The sequence below is a fragment of the Oncorhynchus nerka genome, linkage group LG20, assembly GCF_034236695.1.
Source record: "Oncorhynchus nerka isolate Pitt River linkage group LG20, Oner_Uvic_2.0, whole genome shotgun sequence".
In the NCBI taxonomy this organism is placed as follows: Eukaryota; Metazoa; Chordata; class Actinopteri; order Salmoniformes; family Salmonidae; genus Oncorhynchus; species Oncorhynchus nerka.
In genome coordinates, this window is record NC_088415.1 from 81520635 (window position 1) to 81542371 (window position 21737).

General features: G+C 45.0%; 1 protein-coding gene across 5 annotated transcripts in view; it reads right to left on the reverse strand.

Annotated features, from left to right (window-relative positions):
* Nucleotides 1-453: 453 nt before the first annotated feature.
* The window catches only part of LOC115103233 (SPRY domain-containing SOCS box protein 4-like), a 138144-nt gene continuing 116860 nt past the window's right edge, over nt 454-21737 (reverse strand). For all 5 annotated transcript variants that reach the window (XM_029624039.2, XM_029624038.2, XM_029624040.2 and 2 more), the window contains one exon: nt 454-1746. In XM_029624039.2, coding sequence (XP_029479899.1) covers nt 1619-1746 — 128 coding nt within the window. In that variant the 3' untranslated portion in view covers nt 454-1618. The remainder of the gene's footprint in view (nt 1747-21737) is intronic.

Consider the following 21737-nt stretch of genomic DNA (forward strand, 5'->3'; position numbering starts at 1 on the left):
ACTATTATTCTGACATTTCACATTCTTAAAATAAAGTGGTGATCCTAACTGACCTAAGACAGGGAATTGTTACTAGGATTAAATGTCAGGAATTGTGAAAAACTGAGTTTAAATGTATTTGGCTAAGGTGTATGCAAACTTCAACTGTAGGTAGATAAAGAGAGAGGTAGGTAGAGAAGAGAGATCTGGGTGCAGATATAAATGGGGTAAGGAGTTAAGTCAGCTGAGGTCGAGGTTCGATGAGGTTACACAAACTGTCACAGCTGGATTTGAGGATGACCTGGTTCCTCTGAGCGTGACTGACAGTGTAAACATACAGAGAAAAAAAACACAGCAAAAAAATCTGCCTCCCTGGAAAGGCAAACACGCACCTTCCCCAGCCTCCCTAAACAAACACACAGCTGGCAGCCCAACCTTGTGCCACAGAGATCACCGTCCCAGAAAACGTTTTTCATTCACTTTGCTTTTATTCACATTTCAGATCTGCTAATGACATCACTGTCCATACATTCCACTGTGTGCCCCAGTATGACCCGGGTGTCTCATCCCAGCAGGCAGATAGATTAAAACCATCAGCGATCATAATAATAAAAGCAGCATCCTGTTAAGAAAAGCCTTAGGGTGACAGAGCTGATCATCATCTCCCATATTGGTGTGGTATATTTACCTGAACGTAACCATCATGATCAATTTTAAAAAGGAACTACCTCATGATAAATAAATAACATCTTCATCATATCATCATCGTCATCAAAATTATAATCCACACTCACTATAAAATATAGGGTACAAACTTAGAAGTAACAAAAGTGACTCAAGCTTTTTGAGAAAAAAAATGATTGCTAGGTGTGTGTGTGGTCATCCATAACCATCCTTGAACCCACCCCCCTCCCCAAATGGCTGCTGTGCCATTGTTCATGTAGTTGTGTACTACAGTTTCCCCTTGCATTACTTGATGTAGATCCAGAAAAACTAGGTTTGTCTAGACTGGCATTGTTCTTTAATGGGTCCTTTAACACAGCGGGGAAGATATTGTATGGTACCAGTGGACTCGAGGCCCGTTGAACTCAAAATGGACACATTTGAGCCCTGTAGAAATGTCCTGTGTCTGTCTGCTGATTGGACTGACATGGTAGGAGACCTTGAGTATAGTGTACCCAGTAGCAGTGATCTGAGTTCAAAAGCCTCTCGGGATAGTTTGTGTGCTTTCTAGGCGCAGTTCTCACTCCAACCAGCAGGTAGCCTCCTAAAACCACCACTTATTGCCATACTTAAAAGTGACTGTGGACCATACCATTCTGTCAAATAGGGTCTTCATTGGAGGAGAGCTACAGCCATCAATCATTAAAAAAGTCCAAAATGGGTCAAAACCCCGATACTCGAGTATCCATCATCCTCCCGTCAAAAATCTGAACTCAAGTGTCCATCCATTAATCGCAGAGCGACAGCCCACAGTGTAAACATTCCACTTCCGTTGTCTGCCCGCATTCATTCAACCCCCCTCTCGTTCTTCCATTACACTTAGTTCATCATGGTTTCTGTCCGGATGGTCCCAGTTGGTGGTGTGCGGTACTGGTCTGGTCATTGGTACGGGTCTGGTCAGGCGGTACGGTTCTGGTCATTGGTACTGAAGGTAATTTTTGAGAGACTGTGGTAAGGGCAGGGTCTCTATCTCCTGGAGGCGCTCTCGACCCAACGCGACCCGGGCGGCCCGACGACACAGGTCCATCAGGGGGAGGGGCTCCGCTGTAACCAGGAAGAGAAGAGGAAAGGTTAGTTGGTGGTTTTTACAAGGTAAAAAGTTAGCAAAATACAGATGTAACTTTTTAATGTGTGTGACAAGGGAAGAGGATCTCCGACAGTGTGGTTGGTTATGTGTTCCCTTGCACATGTGGATCAGAACAGTGCATGCGACTGCATCTGTGTACGTGTTTGAATATGCACAAAAGAGAGCGTGCTAGCGTTGTTGTAATTCCCCTCCTCTCCCACCCACTCCCCAGCTGATGCTCCCCTCTAAATATTTAATATCACCTTTAGTGCCTGCTCCGTTTCACAGCCTGGTAGAGTGACACTATCGTCTCCCATCTGCCTATACCCGTTTCCCATAAAGACATGACCAACATCTACAGTAGAAACAAGTCTCTCCGACCACGTTCAAATGAAATCAAATTGTATTTGTCTCATGCGCCGAATACAACAGGTGTAGTAGACCTTACAGTGAAATGCTTACTTACAAGCCCTTAACCAACAATGTCGTTTTTTAAAAAATACCACAAAAAAGAGTAAGAGATAAGAATAACAAATAATTAAAGAGCAGCAGCAAATAACAATAGCGGGGCTATATACAGGGGTACCGGTAGAGAGTCAATGTTAGGGGGCACCGGTTAGTCGAGGTAGCCGAGATAAAATGTACATGTAGGTAGAGTTATTAAGGTAGATAATAACAGAGAGTAGCAGCAGCGTGAGAGGGGGGGTGGGTGCAATAGTCTGGGTAGGCATTTGATTAGGTGTTCAGGAGTCTTATGGCTTGGGGGTAGAAGCTGTTTAGAAGCCTCTTGGACCTAGACTTGGCGCTCTGGTACCGCTTGCCGTGCGGTAGCAGAGAGAATTTGACCCTTTTTAAGACCTTCCTCTGACACCGCCTGGTATAGAGGTCCTGGATGGCAGGAAGCTTGGCCCCGGTGACGTACTGGCACTACCCTCTGTAGTGCCTTGCGCTCAGAGGCCGAGCAGTTGCCATACCAGGCAGTGATGCAACCCGTCAGGATGCTCTCGATGGTGCAGCTGGAAAACCTTTTGAGGATCTGAGGACCCATGCCAAAACATTTCGGTCTCCTGAGGGGGAATAGGTTTTGTTGTGCCCTCTTCACGACTGCTTGGACCATGGTTGTTTGTTGGTGATGTAGACGCCAAGGAACTTGATGCTCTCAACCTGCTCCCAAACAGCCCCGTCGATGAGAATGGGAGCATGCTCAGTACTCCTTTCCTGTAGTCCACAATCATCTCCTTTGTCTTGATCACGTTGAGGGAGAGATTGTTGTCCTTATACCACAAAGTCAGGTCTCTGACCTCCTCCCTATAGGCTGTCTCATCGTTATCGGTGATCAGGCCTACCACTGTTGTGTCATCAGCAAACTTAATGATGGTGTTGGAGTCGTGCCTGGCAATGCAGTCATGAGTGAACATGTACAGGAGGGGACTGAGCATGCACCCCTGAGGGTCTCCTGTGTTGAGGATTAGCATGGAGAATGTGTTGTTACATACCCTTACCACCTGGGAGCGGCCCGTCAGGAAGTCCAGGATCCAGTTGCAGAGGAAGGTGTTTAGTCCCAGGGTCCTTAGCTTAATGATGAGCTTTGAGGGCACTACGGTGTTGAACACTGGGCTGAGGTCAATGAACAGCATTCTCACATGTGTTCCTTTTGTCCAGGTGGGAAAGGGCAGTGTGGTGTGCAATATAGATTGCATCATCTGTGGATCTTTTGGTGCGGTATGCAAATTGGAGTGGGTTTAGGGTTTCTAGGATAATGGTGTTGATGTGAGCCATGACCAGCCTTTCAAAGCATTTCATGGCTACAGACGTGAGTGCTATGGGTCGGTAGTCATTTAGGCAGGTTACCTTAGTGTTGTTGGGCACAGGGACTATGGTGGTCTGCATGTTGGTATCACAGAAAATGTCAGTGAAGACACTTGCCAGTTGGTCAGCGTATGCTCGGAGTACACGTCCTGGTAATCAGTCTGGCCCTGCGGCCTTGTGAATGTTGACCTGTTTAAAGGTCTTACTCACATCGGTTGCGTAGAGTGTGATCGCACAGTCATCTGGAATGCTGATGCTCTCATGCATGTTCCAGGTGTTACTTGCCTCGAAGCGAGCATAGAAGTTATTTAGCTCGTCTGGTAGGCTCATGTCACTGGGCAGCTCTCGGCTGTGCATCCCTTCATAGTCTGTAATAGTTTGCAAGCCCTGCCACATCTGACGAGTGTCAGAGCCGGTGTAGTACGATTCGATCTTGGTCCTGTATTGACACTTTACCTGTTTGATGGTTCGTCTGAGGGCATAGAGGAATTTTTTATAAGCTTCCGGGTTAGAGTCCCGCTCCTTGAAAGCAGCAGCTCTACCCTTTAGCTCAGTGCGGATGTTGCCTGTAGTCCATGGCTTCTGGTTGGGGTATGTATGTACAGTCACTGTGTGAACGACGTCCTCGAAGCACTTATTGATAAAGCCTGTGACTGATGTGGTGTATTCCTCAATGTCATCGGAAGAATCACGGAACATACTCCAGTCTGTGTTAGCAAAGCAGTCCTGTAGTTTAGCATCTGCTTCATCTGACCTCTTTTACAGACCGAGTCACTGGTGCTTCTTGCTTACATTTTTGCTTGTAAGCAGGAATCAGGAGGATAGAATTATGGTCAGATCTGCCAAATGGAGGGTGAGGAAGAGCTTTGTACGCGTCTCTGTGTATGGAGTAAAGGTGGTCTAGAAATCCCCCCCCTCTGGTTGCACATTTAACATGCTGATAGAAATGAGGTTAAACTGATTTAAGTTTCCCTGCATTAAAGTCTCCGGCCACTAGGAGCGCCGCCTCTGGATGAGCGTTTTCCTGTTTGCTTATGACGGTATACAGCTCATTCAGTGCCATCTTAGTGCCAGCATCGGTGTGTGGTGGTATGTAAGACAGCTACAAAAAATACAAATGAAAACTCTCTAGGGAGATAGAGTATCGAGCAACAGCTGTTGTTTACATGTAACATAGCTGTAGACCAGAGGCTGCCGTTCTACTACCTCAGCTGTTGTTTACATGTAGGCAAAACCTCAAGACCACCAGCTTCATGTATACATTTCCTGTGTCTTACAGAGGCTGCCGATCCTGCTGATAGAGTGTATAAACAGCTGTTGTTTACATGTATACATAGGCCCCGCCCTGTGTCTTACCAGAGGCTGCCGTTCTATCCTGCTGATAGAGTGTATAAACCACAGCTGTTGTTTACATGTATACATAGGCCCCGCCCTGTGTCTTACCAGAGGCTGCCGTTCTATCCTGCTGATAGAGTGTATAAACCACCAGCTGTTGTTTACATGTATACATAGGCCCCGCCCTGTGTCTTACCAGAGGCTGCCGTTCTATCCTGCTGATAGAGTGTATAAACCAACAGCTGTTGTTTACATGTATACATAGAGTATAAACCACCAGCTCCGCCCCTGTGTCTTACCACCAGCTGTTGTTTATGTATACATAGGCCCCGCCCTGACCAGAGGCTGCCGTTCTATCCTGCTGATAGAGTGTATAAACCACCAGCTGTTGTTTACATGTATACATAGGCCCGCCCCGTGTCTTACCAGAGGCTGTCTATCCTGCTGATAGAGTGTATAAACCAACAGCTGTTGTTTACATGTATACATAGGCCCCGCCCTGTGTCTTACCAGAGGCTGCCGTTCTATCCTGCTGATAGAGTGTATAAACCAGCTGTTGTTTACAGCTGGCCCCGCCCGTGTTTACATGTTCTACATAGGTGTATAAACCACGCTGTTGTTTACATGTGTCTTACCAGAGGCTGCCGTTCTATCCTGCTGATAGAGTGTATAAACCACCAGCTACATCCTGCTGATAGAGTGTATAAACCACCAGCTGTTGTTTACATGTATACATAGGCTCCGCCCCGTGTCTTACCAGAGGCTGCCGTTCTATCCTGCTGATAGAGTGTATAAACCACCAGCTGTTGTTTACATGTATACATAGGCCCCGCCCTGTGTCTTACCAGAGGCTGCCGTTCTATCCTGCTGATAGAGTGTATAAACCACCAGCTGTTGTTTACATGTATACATAGGCCCCGCCCTGTGTCTTACCAGAGGCTGCCGTTCTATCCTGCTGATGTCTTAAACCAGCTGTTGTTTACATGGCTGGCCCCCCCTGTGTCTTACCAGAGGCTGCCGTTCTATCCTGCTGATAGAGTGTATAAACCACCAGCTGTTGTTTACATGTATACATAGGCCCCTTCCTGTGTCTTACCAGAGGCTGCCGTTCTATCCTGCTGATAGAGTGTATAAACCACCAGCTGTTGTTTACATGTATACATAGGCCCCGCCCTGTGTCTTACCAGAGGCTGCCGTTCTATCCTGCTGATAGAGTGTATAAACCAGCTGTTGTTTACATGTATACATAGGCTGCCCCCTGTGTCTTACCAGAGGCTCCTTCTATCCTGCTGATAGAGTGTATAAACCACCAGCTGTTGTTTACATGTATATCCTGCTGATAGAGTGTATAAACCACCAGCTGTTGTTTACCCATAGGCTCCGTGTCTTACCAGAGGCTGCCGTTCTATCCTGCTGATAGAGTGTATAAACCACCAGCTGTTGTTTACATGTATACATAGGCCCCGCCCTGTGTCTTACCAGAGGCTGCCGTTCTATCCTGCTGATAGTGTATAAACCACCAGCTGTTGTTTACATGTATACATAGGCTCCGCCCCGTGTCTTACCAGAGGCTGCCGTTCTATCCTGCTGATAGAGTGTATAAACCATCAGCTGTTGTTTACATGTATACATAGGCCACCAGAGGCTGTTCTATCCTGTCCATTGTTGTTTACATGTATACATAGGCCCCCCTGTGTCTTACCAGAGGCTGCCGTTCTATCCTGCCGATAGAGTGTATAAACCATCAGCTGTTGTTTACATGTATACATAGGCCCCTTCCTGTGTCTTACCAGAGGCTGCCGTTCTATCCTGCTGATAGAGTGTATAAACCACCAGCTGTTGTTTACATGTATACATAGGCCCCGCCCCGTGTCTTACCAGAGGCTGCCGTTCTATCCTGCTGATAGAGTGTATAAACCACCAGCTGTTGTTTACATGTATACATAGGCCCCGCCCTGTGTCTTACCAGAGGCTGCCGTTCTATCCTGCTGATAGAGTGTATAAACCACCAGCTGTTGTTTACATGTATACATAGGCTCCGCCCTGTGTCTTACCAGAGGCTGCCGTTCTATCCTGCTGATAGAGTGTATAAACCACCAGCTGTTGTTTACATGTATACATAGGCCCCGCTGATAGAGTGTATAAACCACCAGCTGTGTTTACATGTATACATAGGCCCCTTACCAGAGGCTGCCGTTCTATCCTGTTCCACCATCCTGCTGATAGAGTGTATAAACCACCAGCTGTTGTTTACATGTATACATAGGCCCCGCCCTGTGTCTTACCAGAGGCTGCCGTTCTATCCTGCTGATAGAGTGTATAAACCACCAGCTGTTGTTTACATGTATACATAGGCCCCTTCCTGTGTCTTACCAGATAGAGCTGCTGTTCATGTATACATATCCTGCTGATAGAGTGTATAAACCACCAGCTGTTGTTTACATGTATACATAGGCCCCTTCCTGTGTCTTACCAGAGGCTGCCGTTCTATCCTGCTGATAGTGTATAAACCACCAGCTGTTGTTTACATGTATACATAGGCCCCTTCTTACCAGAGGCTGCCGTTCTATCCTGCTGATAGAGTGTATAAACCACAGCTGTTGTTTACATGTATACATAGGCCCCTGTGTCTTCCTGCTGACCAGCTGTTGTTTACATGTATACATAGGCCCCTTCCTGTGTCTTACCAGAGGCTGCCGTTCTATCCTGCTGATAGAGTGTATAAACCAACAGCTGTTGTTTACATGTAATAGGCCCCGCCCGTGTCTTACCAGAGGCTGCCGTTCTATCCTGCTGATAGAGTGTATAAACCACCAGCTGTTGTTTACATGTTGTTATAAACCACCAGCTGTTGTTTATGTATACATAGGCCCCCCCGTGTCCCAGAGGCTGTGTCTCCTGCTGACCAGCTGTTGTTTAGGGCTGCCCTGTGTCTTACCAGAGGCTGCCGTTCTATCCTGCTGATAGTGTATAAACCACCAGCTGTTGTTTACATGTATACATAGGCTCCGCCCTGTGTCTTACCAGAGGCTGCCGTTCTATCCTGCTGATAGAGTGTATAAACCACCAGCTGTTGTTTACATGTATACATAGGCCCCGCCCCGTGTCTTACCAGCCAGAGGCTGCCGTTCTATCCTGCCGATAGAGTGTATAAACCATCAGCTGTTGTTTATTCCCAGAGGCTGCCGTTCTATCCTGCTGATAGAGTGCTGTTGTTTATAAACCCCTTCCTGTGTCTTACCAGCTGTTGTGATTACCATGTTTACATGTACATAGGCCCCGCCCTGTGTCTTACCAGAGGCTGCCGTTCTATCCTGCTGATAGAGTGTATAAACCACCAGCTGTTGTTTACATGTATACATAGGCCCCGCCCTGTGTCTTACCAGAGGCTGCCGTTCTATCCTGCCCGATAGTGTATAAACCAACAGCTGTATGTTCTGAATGTCGTCGTTCAGCCACGACTTGGTGAAACATAAGATATTATAGTTTTTAATGGCCCGTTGGTAGGATATACATGCTTTCAGTTTGTCCCATTTATTTTCCAGCGATTGAACGTTAGCTAGCAAGACGGAAGGCAAAGGCAGATTAGCCACTCGTCGCCTGATCCGCCATCTTAGAACTTTACTGGTGTCCTTTCACTCTTGACTATCATTTATAGGAGAAAAGTTGGGTGGCATCCCAATACTCTTCAATGTCTTCACCAGTCTCCTTTCCCTCTGGAGTCTGGACTACTTGTATGTGAAAATAATGGATGTTATCATACCGGTGCGGTGAAGGAGGAGACAAGGACAGGTAGCTATTACCTAATGAAAATGTATATTTGTTGACATCTTATTAGTAGAGTGGAGCCACCTTTGGAGAAACTAATTGCAAATGCCAATCTAAAAAGGACAGAGTTAATTTTCGCAGTTCTGTTTGGCTCGTCTCCTGCAGGTCTTGTTGAAAGGTAGTGTTGCTAGTGAATTATGAGACCCTTTCATATAGGGCTGCCAACTTGGACTGAAATCAAAATCAGGGAGATTGCGGGAGTCGATTAACATTGATCACATTGCATGTATTCATATTAGTCATGCATTAGAAAAATATCCCAGAATAGCTTTACTGTTTGTACTCATCCTGCTCTAGTTTAGCCTAATAATTCGGGACTCTATGCCAAACCAGAAGGGCTGGTAATGGCTACACTGCTTTTGCTGGGTATTGTATTGGGACAGCAACCTTGTAATCTAACTAACAGAAATTACATGTTTTATTTCACCCTTGCCATGAGCTTGTTAGCTCATACTGCTCTCTGATTCGCCCATTAGCTCATATTCTAAACCTTTGATTGGCTTAATTGCATCACACGGCTGGCTGGATTGGAGGGGCATGCCCTTGCCCGCAAAACTCTGTGACCCTCACCATCACTGCGAGCGAGAGAGCGAGAGCGAGAGTCTATTGCAGTGATGCCCGCAGTAAGATTACATCCCACTGTTGCAAATATTTCCACAAATATTTGTATACATATTTTATAGCTATTTTCAAATATAATCTATTTTTGGGCTTGGTTGTGATCAATTTGCAGTGTACTAATTATTATAATTATGTTCAGCCCCCCATGACAAAAATCATCCCGCAGCTGAATCTAGTTGCCTACCCCTGTACTAAGTAAATGCAACAAATTTCACATCTGTCTCAGAGTTATCCAAAATGACTAATTCCCAAATTACATTTACATTTAAGTCATTTAGCAGACGCTCTTATCCAGAGCGAAAAATGTGCTTTCACCTTATGACATTGGAACAGCCACTTTACAATAGTGCATCCTTTTAACATTAGACCTGGGTATTCCTTAAAGAGGTGGGTTTCAGGTGTCTCCGGAAGGTGGTGATTGACTCCGCTGACCTGGCGTCGTGAGGGAGTTTGTTCCACCATTGGGGGCAGAGCAGCGAACAGTTTTGACTGGGCTGAGCGGGAACTGCCCTCAGTGGTAGGGAGGCGAGCAGGCCAGAGGTGGATGAACGCAGTGCCCTTGTTTGGGTGTAGGGCCTGATCAGAGCCTGGAGGTAGTGAGGTGCCGTTCCCCTCACAGCTCCGTACAAGCACCATGGTCTTGTGCGCCTGGAAGCCAGTGGAGAGAGCGGAGGAGCAACAGAATGGGTGATGAAAATTGTGTGTGATGAAATTGACTCATCACAATAACATTGACGTAACCTTTCCTAACATTAGACCTGGATAGCCATGGCGTCATTGGAAGAGACTGACAACACACAGAGCGCCCATCAGAAACAACACACAGCCCATCACAACATCACACAGTGCGCCCATCACAACATCAGAGTGCTCCCATCACAACAACCCACAGTGCTACTATCACAACAACACACAGAGCGCCCATCACAACAACACACAGAGCGCCCATCACAACAACACAAGAGAGTGCCCATCACAACAACACAACAGAGCGCCCATCACAACAGAGCGCCCATCACAACAGAGCGCCCATCACAACAGAGCGCCCATCACAACAGAGCGCCCATCACAACAGAGCACCCATCACAACAGAGCGCCCATCACAACAGAGCGCCCATCACAACAGAGCGCCCATCACAACAGAGCGCCCATCACAACAGAGCGCCCATCACAACATTTACATTACATTTACATTTAAGTCATTTAGCAGACGCTCTTATCCAGAGCGACTTACAAATTGGTGCATTCACCTTATGACATCCAGTGGAACAGCCACTTTACAATAGTGCATCTAAGTCTTTTAAGGGGGGGTGAGAAGGATTGCTTTATCCTATCCTAGGTATTCCTTAAAGAGGTGGGGTTTCAGGTGTCTCCGGAAGGTGGTGATTGACTCCGCTGTCCTGGCGTCGTGAGGGAGTTTGTTCCACCATTGGGGGGCCAGAGCAGCGAACAGTTTTGACTGGGCTGAGCGGGAACTGTACTTCCTCAGTGGTAGGGAGGCGAGCAGGCCAGAGGTGGATGAACGCAGTGCCCTTGTTTGGGTGTAGGGCCTGATCAGAGCCTGGAGGTACTGAGGTGCCGTTCCCCTCACAGCTCCGTAGGCAAGCACCATGGTCTTGTAGCGGATGCGAGCTTCAACTGGAAGCCAGTGGAGAGAGCGGAGGAGCGGGGTGACGTGAGAGAACTTGGGAAGGTTGAACACCAGACGGGCTGCGGCGTTCTGGATGAGTTGTAGGGGTTTAATGGCACAGGCAGGGAGCCCAGCCAACAGCGAGTTGCAGTAATCCAGACGGGAGATGACAAGTGCCTGGATTAGGACCTGCGCCGCTTCCTGTGTGAGGCAGGGTCGTACTCTGCGGATGTTGTAGAGCATGAACCTACAGGAACGGGCCACCGCCTTGATGTTAGTTGAGAACGACAGGGTGTTGTCCAGGATCACGCCAAGGTTCTTAGCGCTCTGGGAGGAGGACACGATGGAGTTGTCAACCGTGATGGTCGAGATCATGGAACGGGCAGTCCTTCCCCGGGAGGAAGAGCAGCTTCCTTCTTGCCGAGGTTCAGCTTGAGGTGGTGATCCGTCATCCACACTGATATGTCTGCCAGACATGCAGAGATGCGATTCGCCACCTGGTCATCAGAGGGGGGAAAGCGGGCAATGACACAGAGCGCCCATCACAACAGAGCGCCCATCACAACAACACACAGAGTGCCCATCACAACAACACAACAGAGCGCCCATCACAACAACACACAGAGTGCCCATCACAACAGAGCACCCATCACAACAGAGCGCCCATCACAACAACACAACAGAGCGCCCATCACATCAGAGCGCCCATCACAACAACACACAGAGCGCCCATCACAACAGAGCGCCCATCGGAATTGGAGGGACGCGACACCATTCTTCCACAAGCAATTCCATAATATGGTGTTTTGTTGTTGTCTCAGTTGCTGTCTCAGGTGCCGCTCCAGAATCTCCCATAAGTGTTCAGTTGGTTTTAAATCTGGTGACAGACACACGAACACACCCTTTAACCCCTATGATCCTTTAACCACCCTGTTTCAAAGTCACTGAGATCTCTCTTCTTCTAGCCATGGTAGCCAAAATAATGGGCAACTGGGCATTGCACATACAGTTGAAGTCGGAAGTTTACATACACCTTAGCCAAATACATTTAAACTTACGTTTTTCACAATTCTTGACATTTAGTCCTAGTAACAATTCCCTGTCTTAGGTCAGTCAGGATCACCACTTTATTTTAAGTATGTGAAATGTCAGAATAATAGTATAGAGAATTATTTATTTCAGCTTTTATTTATTTCATCACATTCCCAGTGGGTCAGAGGTTTACATGCACTCAATTAGTATTTGGTAGCATTGCCTTAAAATTGTTTAACTTGGGTCAAACGCTTCAGGTTGCCCTCCACAAGCTCCCACAATAAGTTGGGTGAATTTTGGCCCATTCCTCCTCACAGAGCTGGTATAACTGAGTCAGGTTTGTAGGCCTCCTTGCTCGCACACGCTTTTTCAGTTCTGCCCACAAATTTTCTATGGGATTGAAGTCAGGGCTTCGTGATGGCCACTCCAATACCTTGACTGTGATGTCCTTAAGCCATTTTGCCACAACTTTGGTAGTATGCTTGGGGTCATTGTTCATTTGGAAGACCCATTTGCGACCAAGCTTTAACTTCCTGACTGAAGTCTTGAGATGTTGCTTCAATATATCCACATAATTTTCCTGCCTCATGATGCCATCTATTTTGTGAAGTGCACCAGTCCCTCCTGCAGCAAAGCACCCCCACAACATGATGCTGCCACCCCCATGCTTCACGGTAGGGATGGTGTTCTTCGGCTTACAAGCATCCCCCTTTTCCTCCAAACATAACGATGGTCATTATGGCCAAACAGTTCTATTTTTGTTTCATCAGACCAGAGGACATTTCTCCAAAAAGTAAAATCGTTGTCCCCATGTGCAGTTGCAAACCGTAGTCTGGCTTTTTTATGATGGTTTTGGAGCAGTGGCTTCTTCCTTGCTGAGCGGCCTTTCAGGTTAGGTCGATATAGGACTCGTTTTACTGTGGATATAGATACTTTGTACCTGTTTCCTCCAGAATTTTCACAAGGTCCTTTGCTGTTGTTCTGGGTTTGATTTGCACTTTTCGCACCAAAGTACGTCCAACTCTAGGAGACAGAATGCGTCTCCTTCCTGAGCAGTATGACGGCTGGGTGGTGTTTATACTTGCGTACTATTGTTTGTACAGATGAAGGTAGTACCTTCAGGCATTTGGAAATTGCTCCCAAGGATGACTCAGACTTGTGGAGGTCTACAATTTTTTTTCTGAGGTCTTGCCTAATTTCTTTTGATTTTTCCATGATGTCAAGCAAAGAGGCAATGAGTTTGAAGGTAGGCCTTGAAATACATCCATGGGTACATTTTCAATTGACTCAAATTATGTAAATTAGCCTATCAGAAGCTTCTAAAGCCATGACATCATTTTCTGGAATTGTCCAAGCTGTTTAAAGGCACAGTCAACTTAGTGTATGTAAACTTCTGACCCACTGGAATTGTGATACAGTGAAATAATCTGTCTGTAAACAATTTTTGGAAAAATGACTTGTGTCATGCACACAGTAGATATCCTAACCGACTTGCCAAAACTATAGTTTGTAAACAAGAAATTTGTGGAGTGGTTGAAAAATGAGTTTGAATGACTCCAACCTAAGTGTATGTAAACTTCTGACTTCAACTGTACATGACCCTAAGCATGATGATGTTAACTGCTTAACTCAGGAACCACACCTGCGTGGAAGCACCTGCTTTCAATATACCTTGTATCCCTGATTTACTCAAGTGTTTCTTTCATTTTGTCAGTTAACTATCAAATAATAGAAAGCAAATTCATGACATTATAGTGGGCAAGACTAGATGGGTTCAACCAACATGAATATTCTAGTGATTAGAGGATACACGATATCAATTACAATGGGTGAGTAAAGCACCACATTACACACGGTCGCACGCACACCAAGGTTATTATAGTTGACCAAAACTGAAACTAAATTCAAAACTAAATTTGGTGAAAAACTATTTAGTAAGATAAACTTTGGAAAAGCAAAAATTAGGGAATGGGGTTACCTAGTCAATTGTACAACCAAATGCATTCAACTGAAATGTGTCCACATTCCACATTTAACCCAACCCCTCTGAATCAGAGAGGTGCAGGGGGCTGTGTTAATCGACATCTGCGCCCGGAGAACAGTGGGTTAACTGCCTTGCTCAGGGTCAGAACGACAGCTTGGGGATTTGATCCAGTGGCCCAACACTCTAACCAACAGGCTACCTGCCACTGTACTAAAACTTTAACAGCAAAACTAACAACAACAAAATAAAAACCATCAGAAATGTTGTTTAGTTGTAAACTTGGGCAAAAATCTAATGGGGTTTTCAAGGTTTTTTTTCTAATGGGGTTTTCGAGCTTCTGAATCTGGAGGTGTTTCATATAGGCCTAGCTTGTGCACCCTGGGGCGACAGGGTGGCCTAGTGGTTAGAGAGTTGGACTAGGAACCGGAAGGTTGCAAGTTCAAACCCCCGAGCTGACAAGGTACTAATCTGCCGTTCTGCCCCTGAACAGGCAGTTAACCCACTGTTCCTAGGCCGTCATTGAAAATAAGAATTTGTTCTTAACTGACTTGCCTGGTTAAATAAAGGTCAAATTAAAATTAAATCACTATAACTAGCTATCAGTTGCCAAAAGGGAAGAAATCTAAGGGCGAGCATGATCGTGAACCAAAGGCGTGAACAATGACGTCATCAAACCCAACATCAGCAGTGGTTGGTCGCAAATGTGAACAATGACGTCATCAAACCCAACATCAGCAGTGGTTGGTCGCAAATGGCAAAGCCCCATATGGGATTCTTTTAAGTACATCGCTGAAAAGGACAAAAGCAATTGTCAGAAGATGCGTGGAACAGAGATAAAAACCAAAAACACAACCAACCTCAAAGTTCATCTAACAGCACCTACAAAGAATGTCAGGATGAAGACAAGCTGACTTGCCACTTTCTGTCCCAAACACCAAACACTAAAACTGAAACTAAATTATAGAAACACTAAATAGAAATGTAATATGTAAAGTAATAAAAACTATAATAACACGCACACCACAGGGAGTGTGAACATGAGAACCAGCACTTAACTTCTTCGAGATAGGGGGCGCTCTTTTAATTTTTGGATAAAAAAACGTTCCCGTTTTAAACAACATATTTTGTCACGAAAAGATGCTCGACTATGCATGTAATTGACAGCTTTGGAATGAAAAAACTCTGATGTTTCCAAAACTGCAAAGATATTATCTGTGAGTGCCCCAGAACTAATGCTACAGGCGAAACCAAGATGAAGTTTCATACAGGAAATGCCCCAGATTCTGAAGGCGCTGTGTTCCAATGTCTCCTTATATAGCTGTGAATGCACCAGGAATGAGCCTGCCCTTTGTGTCGTTTCTCCAAGGTATCTGCAGCATTGTGACGTATTTGTAGGCATATCATTGGAAGATTGACCATAAGAGACTACATTTACCAGGTGTCCGCCCGGTGTCCTGTGTCGAAATTATTGCGTAATTTTTAGGTCCATGCGCCGTTCCATTTCTTCAGAAGAGAAAGTCAACTGCCACGATGGATTTATCGTCGATAGATATGTGAAAAACACCTTGAGGATTGATTCTAAACATCGGTTTGCCATGTTTCTGTCGATATTATGGAGTTAATTTGGAAAAAAAGTTCGCGTTTTAATGACTTAATTTTCGTTTTTTTTCTTACCCAAACGTGATGAAGAAAACAGAGCGATTTGTCAACACAAATAATCTTTTTGTAAAAACGGAACATTTGCTATCTAACGGAGAGTCTCCTCATTGAAAACATCTGAAGTTCTTCAAAGGTAAATTATTTTATTTGAATGTTTCTGTTTTTTGTGAAAATGTTGCTTGCTGAATGTCAGGCATAATCCTATGCTAGGCTATCAATACAGTTACACAAATGCTTGTTTTGCTATGGTTGAGAAGCATATTTTTGAAAATCTGAGATGACAGTGTTGTTAACAAAAGGCTAAGCTTGAGAGCAAATAGATTTATTTCATTTCATTTGCGATTTTTATGAATAGTTAACGTTGCATTATGCTAACATAGCCTGGTTCCTCTCTAGGTTTCTTCCTAGGTTTTGGCCTTTCTAGGGAGTTTTTCCTAGCCACCGTGCTTTTACACCTGCATTGCTTGCTGTTTGGGGTTTTAGGCTGGGTTTCTGTACAGCACTTTGAGATATCAGCTGATGTACGAAGGGCTATATAAATACATTTGATTTGATTTGATTTGATTTAATGAGCTTGCGGATAGATTTACACAATCCTGGATACAGGTTTTTTTCGTAGCTAAACGTAACACAGAAAACAGAGCGATTTGTCATAAACAAATAATTTTTCAGGAAAAACTGAACATTTGCTATCTAACTGATAGTCTCCTCATTGAAAACATCCGAAGTTCTTCAAAGGTAAATTATTTTATTTGAATGCTTTTCTGTTTTTTGTGAAAATGTTGCCTGCTGAATGCTAACGCTAAATGCTACGCTAAATGCTACACTAGCTATCAATACTGTTACACAAATGCTTGTTTTGCTATGGTTGAGAAGCATATTTTGAAAATCTGAGATGACAGTGTTGTTAACAAAAGGCTAAGCTTGAGAGCTAGCATATTGATTTCATTTCATTTGCGATTTTCATGAATAGTTAACGTTGCGTTATGGTAATGAGCTTGAGGCTGTATTCACGATCCCGGATCCGGGATGGCTCATCGCAACAGGTTAACACTGTGTCAGGTTACTACTGGACTTAACCAGAATCGCAAAGCCTATAAAAGAACAAGGTCCTCATTATCTTGGCTAGATTTAGACAACAGAATAACGACAGGTGCTAAAATGGCTGCTGCCCCCAGGTACTGAGTGTTGTGTGTGTACACGTTATACTATACTTGTGAGTACCTCACAACAATAGTAAACCAACTAAAATTCAGAGAAGTGAGGACATTTTGCCATTCTTCTCTATTTTAGGCTTAGGGGTTAGGTTTAGGTGCAGAATTAGGGTTAGAATTAGGAATTAGGTTAAGGTTAGAATTAAGGTTAGGTTGTTGGTCCCCAAAAAGTCATCAAGTATAGTAAGACATAGCTCTGTGTGTGTGTGTGTGTGTGTCTCTTGGAGAGAATTAAAGTGAGAGCAGAAAGTTGAATGTGCTTGTGAAAGCACACCAGCAGCCTTACTCAGCTAAGACAAAAAGATAGACAAAGAAACGTTTGACTCGACACTCATTGAATGCCTTTTTTAAGGAACACTGAGGCACTTTCTAAAACATGCCTACTAAGTCTATACAGTATACCACTAGTCAAAAACACTGGCCATGAAAATGTGTGTGTGCGGGCTTTTGCTCAAGAACAGCACTTACACTCCAGATTCAGCTGAAAAAGGTGTTGATGATTAGAATAAGGAGTTTGAATGGTGTATTGGAACAAAGTTTCTCGATGTTGTCCTCAGGGTAGCACAGTAGAGAGCAATCAGTTTTCAAATGGTACAGTAGACCTACCATTTGTCAAGACCCTAGCCAATGGAGGCTACTCTGTCGTGCTAGCTCTGAGGGTATAAAGACTGGTATTTTCCTACATCTTCCAAACCTTAAAAGCATTTCAGACGCACTGCAACAGTGTGGGCAAGACCATGCCTTTACACTTGTTAACAATGAATTTCTATTTACGTTAGAGGATCTGAATAGTTTTCCATGTCCTTGGTTTGGCACTTTGCTCTTATTGTCTTTCAGCTGTAATTTCTTCTGAAAATTGAACAAAAATTGGACCAGTGTGAAAATCAGGATCTATACATCCTAAGATGTTCCATATGGTTCCCTTGCAAAAGTATTCAGACCCCTTAGATTTCTTCACATTTTATTGTGTTACAAAGTGGGATAGAAATGGATTTGGATGTGACTTTTTTGTCAACAATCTATACAAAATATTCTCATGTCAAAGTAGACAAAAATATTGATAAATAAAACACGAATAACTAAAATATAGTCGTTGCATAAGTATTCTGCCTCTTTTGTTTAGGCAAGCCTAAATTAGTTCAGGGGTCAATTTGGCTTGACATATCACATAAGTTCCATGGACTCACTCTGTGTAAATAGTAGGGCATGAGGTGATTGTTTAATGACTCTGTCCCCCATACATACAACATCTGTAAGGTGTTTCTTACATGTATTGACTCAGATAGCTGAATACTTATGCAACAACTATATTTTAGTTATATATACTACCTTTAAGCGCCTATTGACGGTAGTAAGGCCTATCTTCTAGCTGGGAGTCTTACTCTAAATGTCAAAACACAAAAATATATATAATTTTTCTTCCAATTTGACATAGGAGTATTGTGTGTAGATCACAAACAAAATACATCAATAATAATCCCACTTTGTAACACAATAAGAGTTGGATATATCCAAGGGGTCTGAATGCCATTGCAAGGCAGTGTATATCCTTCTCACGTACACAAGGCTTGGTGTCAGGGGTGGTCGGTGTTCCCCTTCCTCCTCTGAGGGGCCTCCATTGCTTGGTGTGTGGTTTAAGCCCTGGTCTTACCTGAAGCGAGGAGGTTTAGCAAAGGACAGATTAACATGCTACAATGTCACTGTACCCTAGAACTTGGTTGACAGTCTGCTTCCTTGTTAAGGCAGCAGTGCACAACTCTTCCATGGGCCACAGTCCTGCTGGTCTCATTTCTCCCTGGAACGTATATGACTGTTATTGTTTGGCTAGAGCGTCTACCGACTTGGTCACTCAGGTATAACAGAAAAGGATAAAAACTAGCAGACACTGCGGCCCTTGAGGACCGTCCGGAGCCGTGGACCACCATTCCACAGTCAACAATGGAGCATTGTTAAAGGAAAAGTCTTTAGCCAGTTATTGAGGCTAATTGTTCTCCAGAGTAAAGTCTTCCAAACTTCCAAATACTCCGGGCAGACTGTTCAGAGAGAGTGTAGACCTTTAGACAGTAGACTTCACTCCATCGGTTTGAGGGATGCACTCGTTCCTGCGTCTGACAGACTTCATCTATGACATCCACTGTCTGGCCCATTAGCTGGGGGAAAAAATTATAATTTGTTCTTCTGCAGTTCTTCTGCAAAATAACTATTTGAGGGAGGGGGAAGGATTGGATTGGATTGTTTGGCTTCATCATTATAATTATTGCTTGAGCAATTCCTGGAGCCTGATTGACAAACCGAGGGACTGACCATATCAAAGTGGTCCCTTTCGGAGTGAATCAAATTAATTTGAGCTCTTTAGTGCTCTGTAACCTGGAGACTTTTCTAAAGCAGCACCCGTCTCGGGAGCTTAGGGAAGACGGAGTCACCAGTAGAACTAAGAACTCTCCTTGGTGTAGCACTGGATGGTTCTAGAACTCTCCTTGGTGTAGCACTGGATGGTTCTAGAACGCTCCTTGGTGGAGCACTGCATGGTTCTAGAACGCTCCTTGGTGGAGCACTGGATGGTTCTAGAACGCTCCTTGGTGGAGCACTGGATAGTTCTAGAACGCTCCTTGGTGGAGCACTGGATGGTTCTAGAATGCTCCTTGGTGGAGCACTGGATGATTCTAGAAAGATCCTTGGTGGAGCACTGGATGGTTCTAGAACGATCCTTGGTGGAGCACTGGATGGTTCTAGAACGATCCTTGGTGGAGCACTGGATGGTTCTAGAACAATCCTTGGTGGAGCACTGGATGTTATAGAACAGCTGAGAGAGAGAAGGTTCCAGAATTTTCCAGAAACTAAGAATTTGAGATCAAATCAATCAAAGTATTTCTTAAAACTGAGTTTTGTAATCTGAGTGAGGAAGTCCTGAGTGATTATTAGTGTAGCTAGTCTTTGATTAATGAAAGGATGGATCATAGAATTCATCAAAAGGACAAACTCATCAGACAACTTAAGATCAAATTAAGGGGTGGGAGAACTGCACAAGTGCTGGGCGTATTCAAAGTTGTAGAAACTAACTTTCTATCTGTGCCCCCAAATGTTTCTATCTGACAAGCCATTTCTGTATGGACATCGCTTTGTACACGTGGGCATTGTATTGCTGAAACAGGAAAGGGCTTTCTCCAAACTGTTGCCACAAGGTTGGAAGCACAGAATCGTCTAGAATGTAATTGTATGCTCTAGTATTAAGATTTCCCTTCACTGGAACTAAGGGGCCTAGTCCGAACCATTAAAAACAACCCCAGACCAGTATTCCTCCTCCACCAAACTTTACAGTTGGCACTATGCATTCGGGCAGGTAGCATTCTCCTGGCATTCACCAAACCCAGATTAGTCCATCGGACTGCCAGATGGTGAAACGTGATTCATCCCTCCAGAGAACGCGTTTCCATTGCTCCAGATTCCAATAACAGCAAGCTTTACACCACTCCAGCCGACGCTTGGCATTGCTCATGGTGATCTTAGGCTTATGTGCGGCTGCTCGGCCATGGAAACCCATTTCGTGAAGCTCCCAATGAACAGTTCTTGTGTGGAGGTTGCTTCCAGAGGCAGTTTGGAACTCGGTAGTGAGTGTTGCAACTGAGGACAGATGATTTTTACAAGCTCAGCACTTGGTGGTCCCGTTCTGTGAGCTTGTGTGGCCTACCACTTCGCGGTTGAGCAGTTGTTGCTCCTAGACACTTCCACTTCACCATAACAGCACAGAAACAGAAATTTGACGAACTGACTTATTGGAAAGGTGGCATCCTATGACGGTGCCACGTTAAAAGTCACTGAGCTCTTCAGTAAGGCCATTCTACTGCCAATATTTGTCTATGGAGATTGCATGGCTGTGTGCTCGAGTTAACACACCTGTCAGCAGCGGGTGTGGCTGAAATAGCCAAATCCACAAATTTGAAGGGGGGGGGGTCCATAAACCTTTGTTGTATATATAGAGTTGTTTAGCACAGAAAATGTGGTAATTAACTACAATGACCATAATTAATTGTGCGCCTACTGTCCGGCCTGGAAACGGAGAGAATAAAGTGGGATAGAGAAGGATGGAGAAGGATGGAGAGGAATGGAGAGGGATGGAGAGGAATGGAGAAGGATGGAGAGGGATGGAGAGGAATGGAGAGGAATGGAGAGGAATGGAGAGGAATGGAGAGGGATGGAGAGGGATGGAGAAGGATGGAGAGGGATGGAGAGGGACGGAGAGGAATGGAGAAGGATGGAGAGGGATGGAGAGGAATGGAGAGGGATGGAGAGGGATGGAGAGGGACGGAGAGGAACGGAGAAGGAACGGAGAGGAATGGAGAAGGATGGAGAGGGATGGAGAAGGATGGAGAGGAATGGAGAGGGACGGAGAGGGACGGAGAGGGACGGAGAGGGATGGAGAGGGATGGAGAGGCATGGAGAGGGATGGAGAGGCATGGAGAAGGAGGGATGGAGAGGAATGGAGAGGAATGGAGAGGAATGGGGAGGCATGGAGAGGGATGGAAAGGGATGGAAAGGGATGGAGAGGGATGGAAAGGAATGGAGAGGGATGGAGAGGGACGGAGAGGGACGGAGAGGGACGGAGAGGAACGGAGAGGCATGGAGAGGGATGGAGAGGTATGGAGAGGGATGGAAAGGGATGGAACTACTAAAATAGTAATTTTGTCAGACAGTATAGGCAGCAGGTCTACAGAGATGGGAGGTTTTCCACTGTGTGTATCGGGTGTTAAGTGAGTGTATTGGGTGTGTGCGTTGAACAAACTGGCACAAAGACAGATAGCAGCAGTCTGGTAGCAGCAGTTGTGATGTGTGTGTAGCATGAATGTGTGTGTGTGTGTG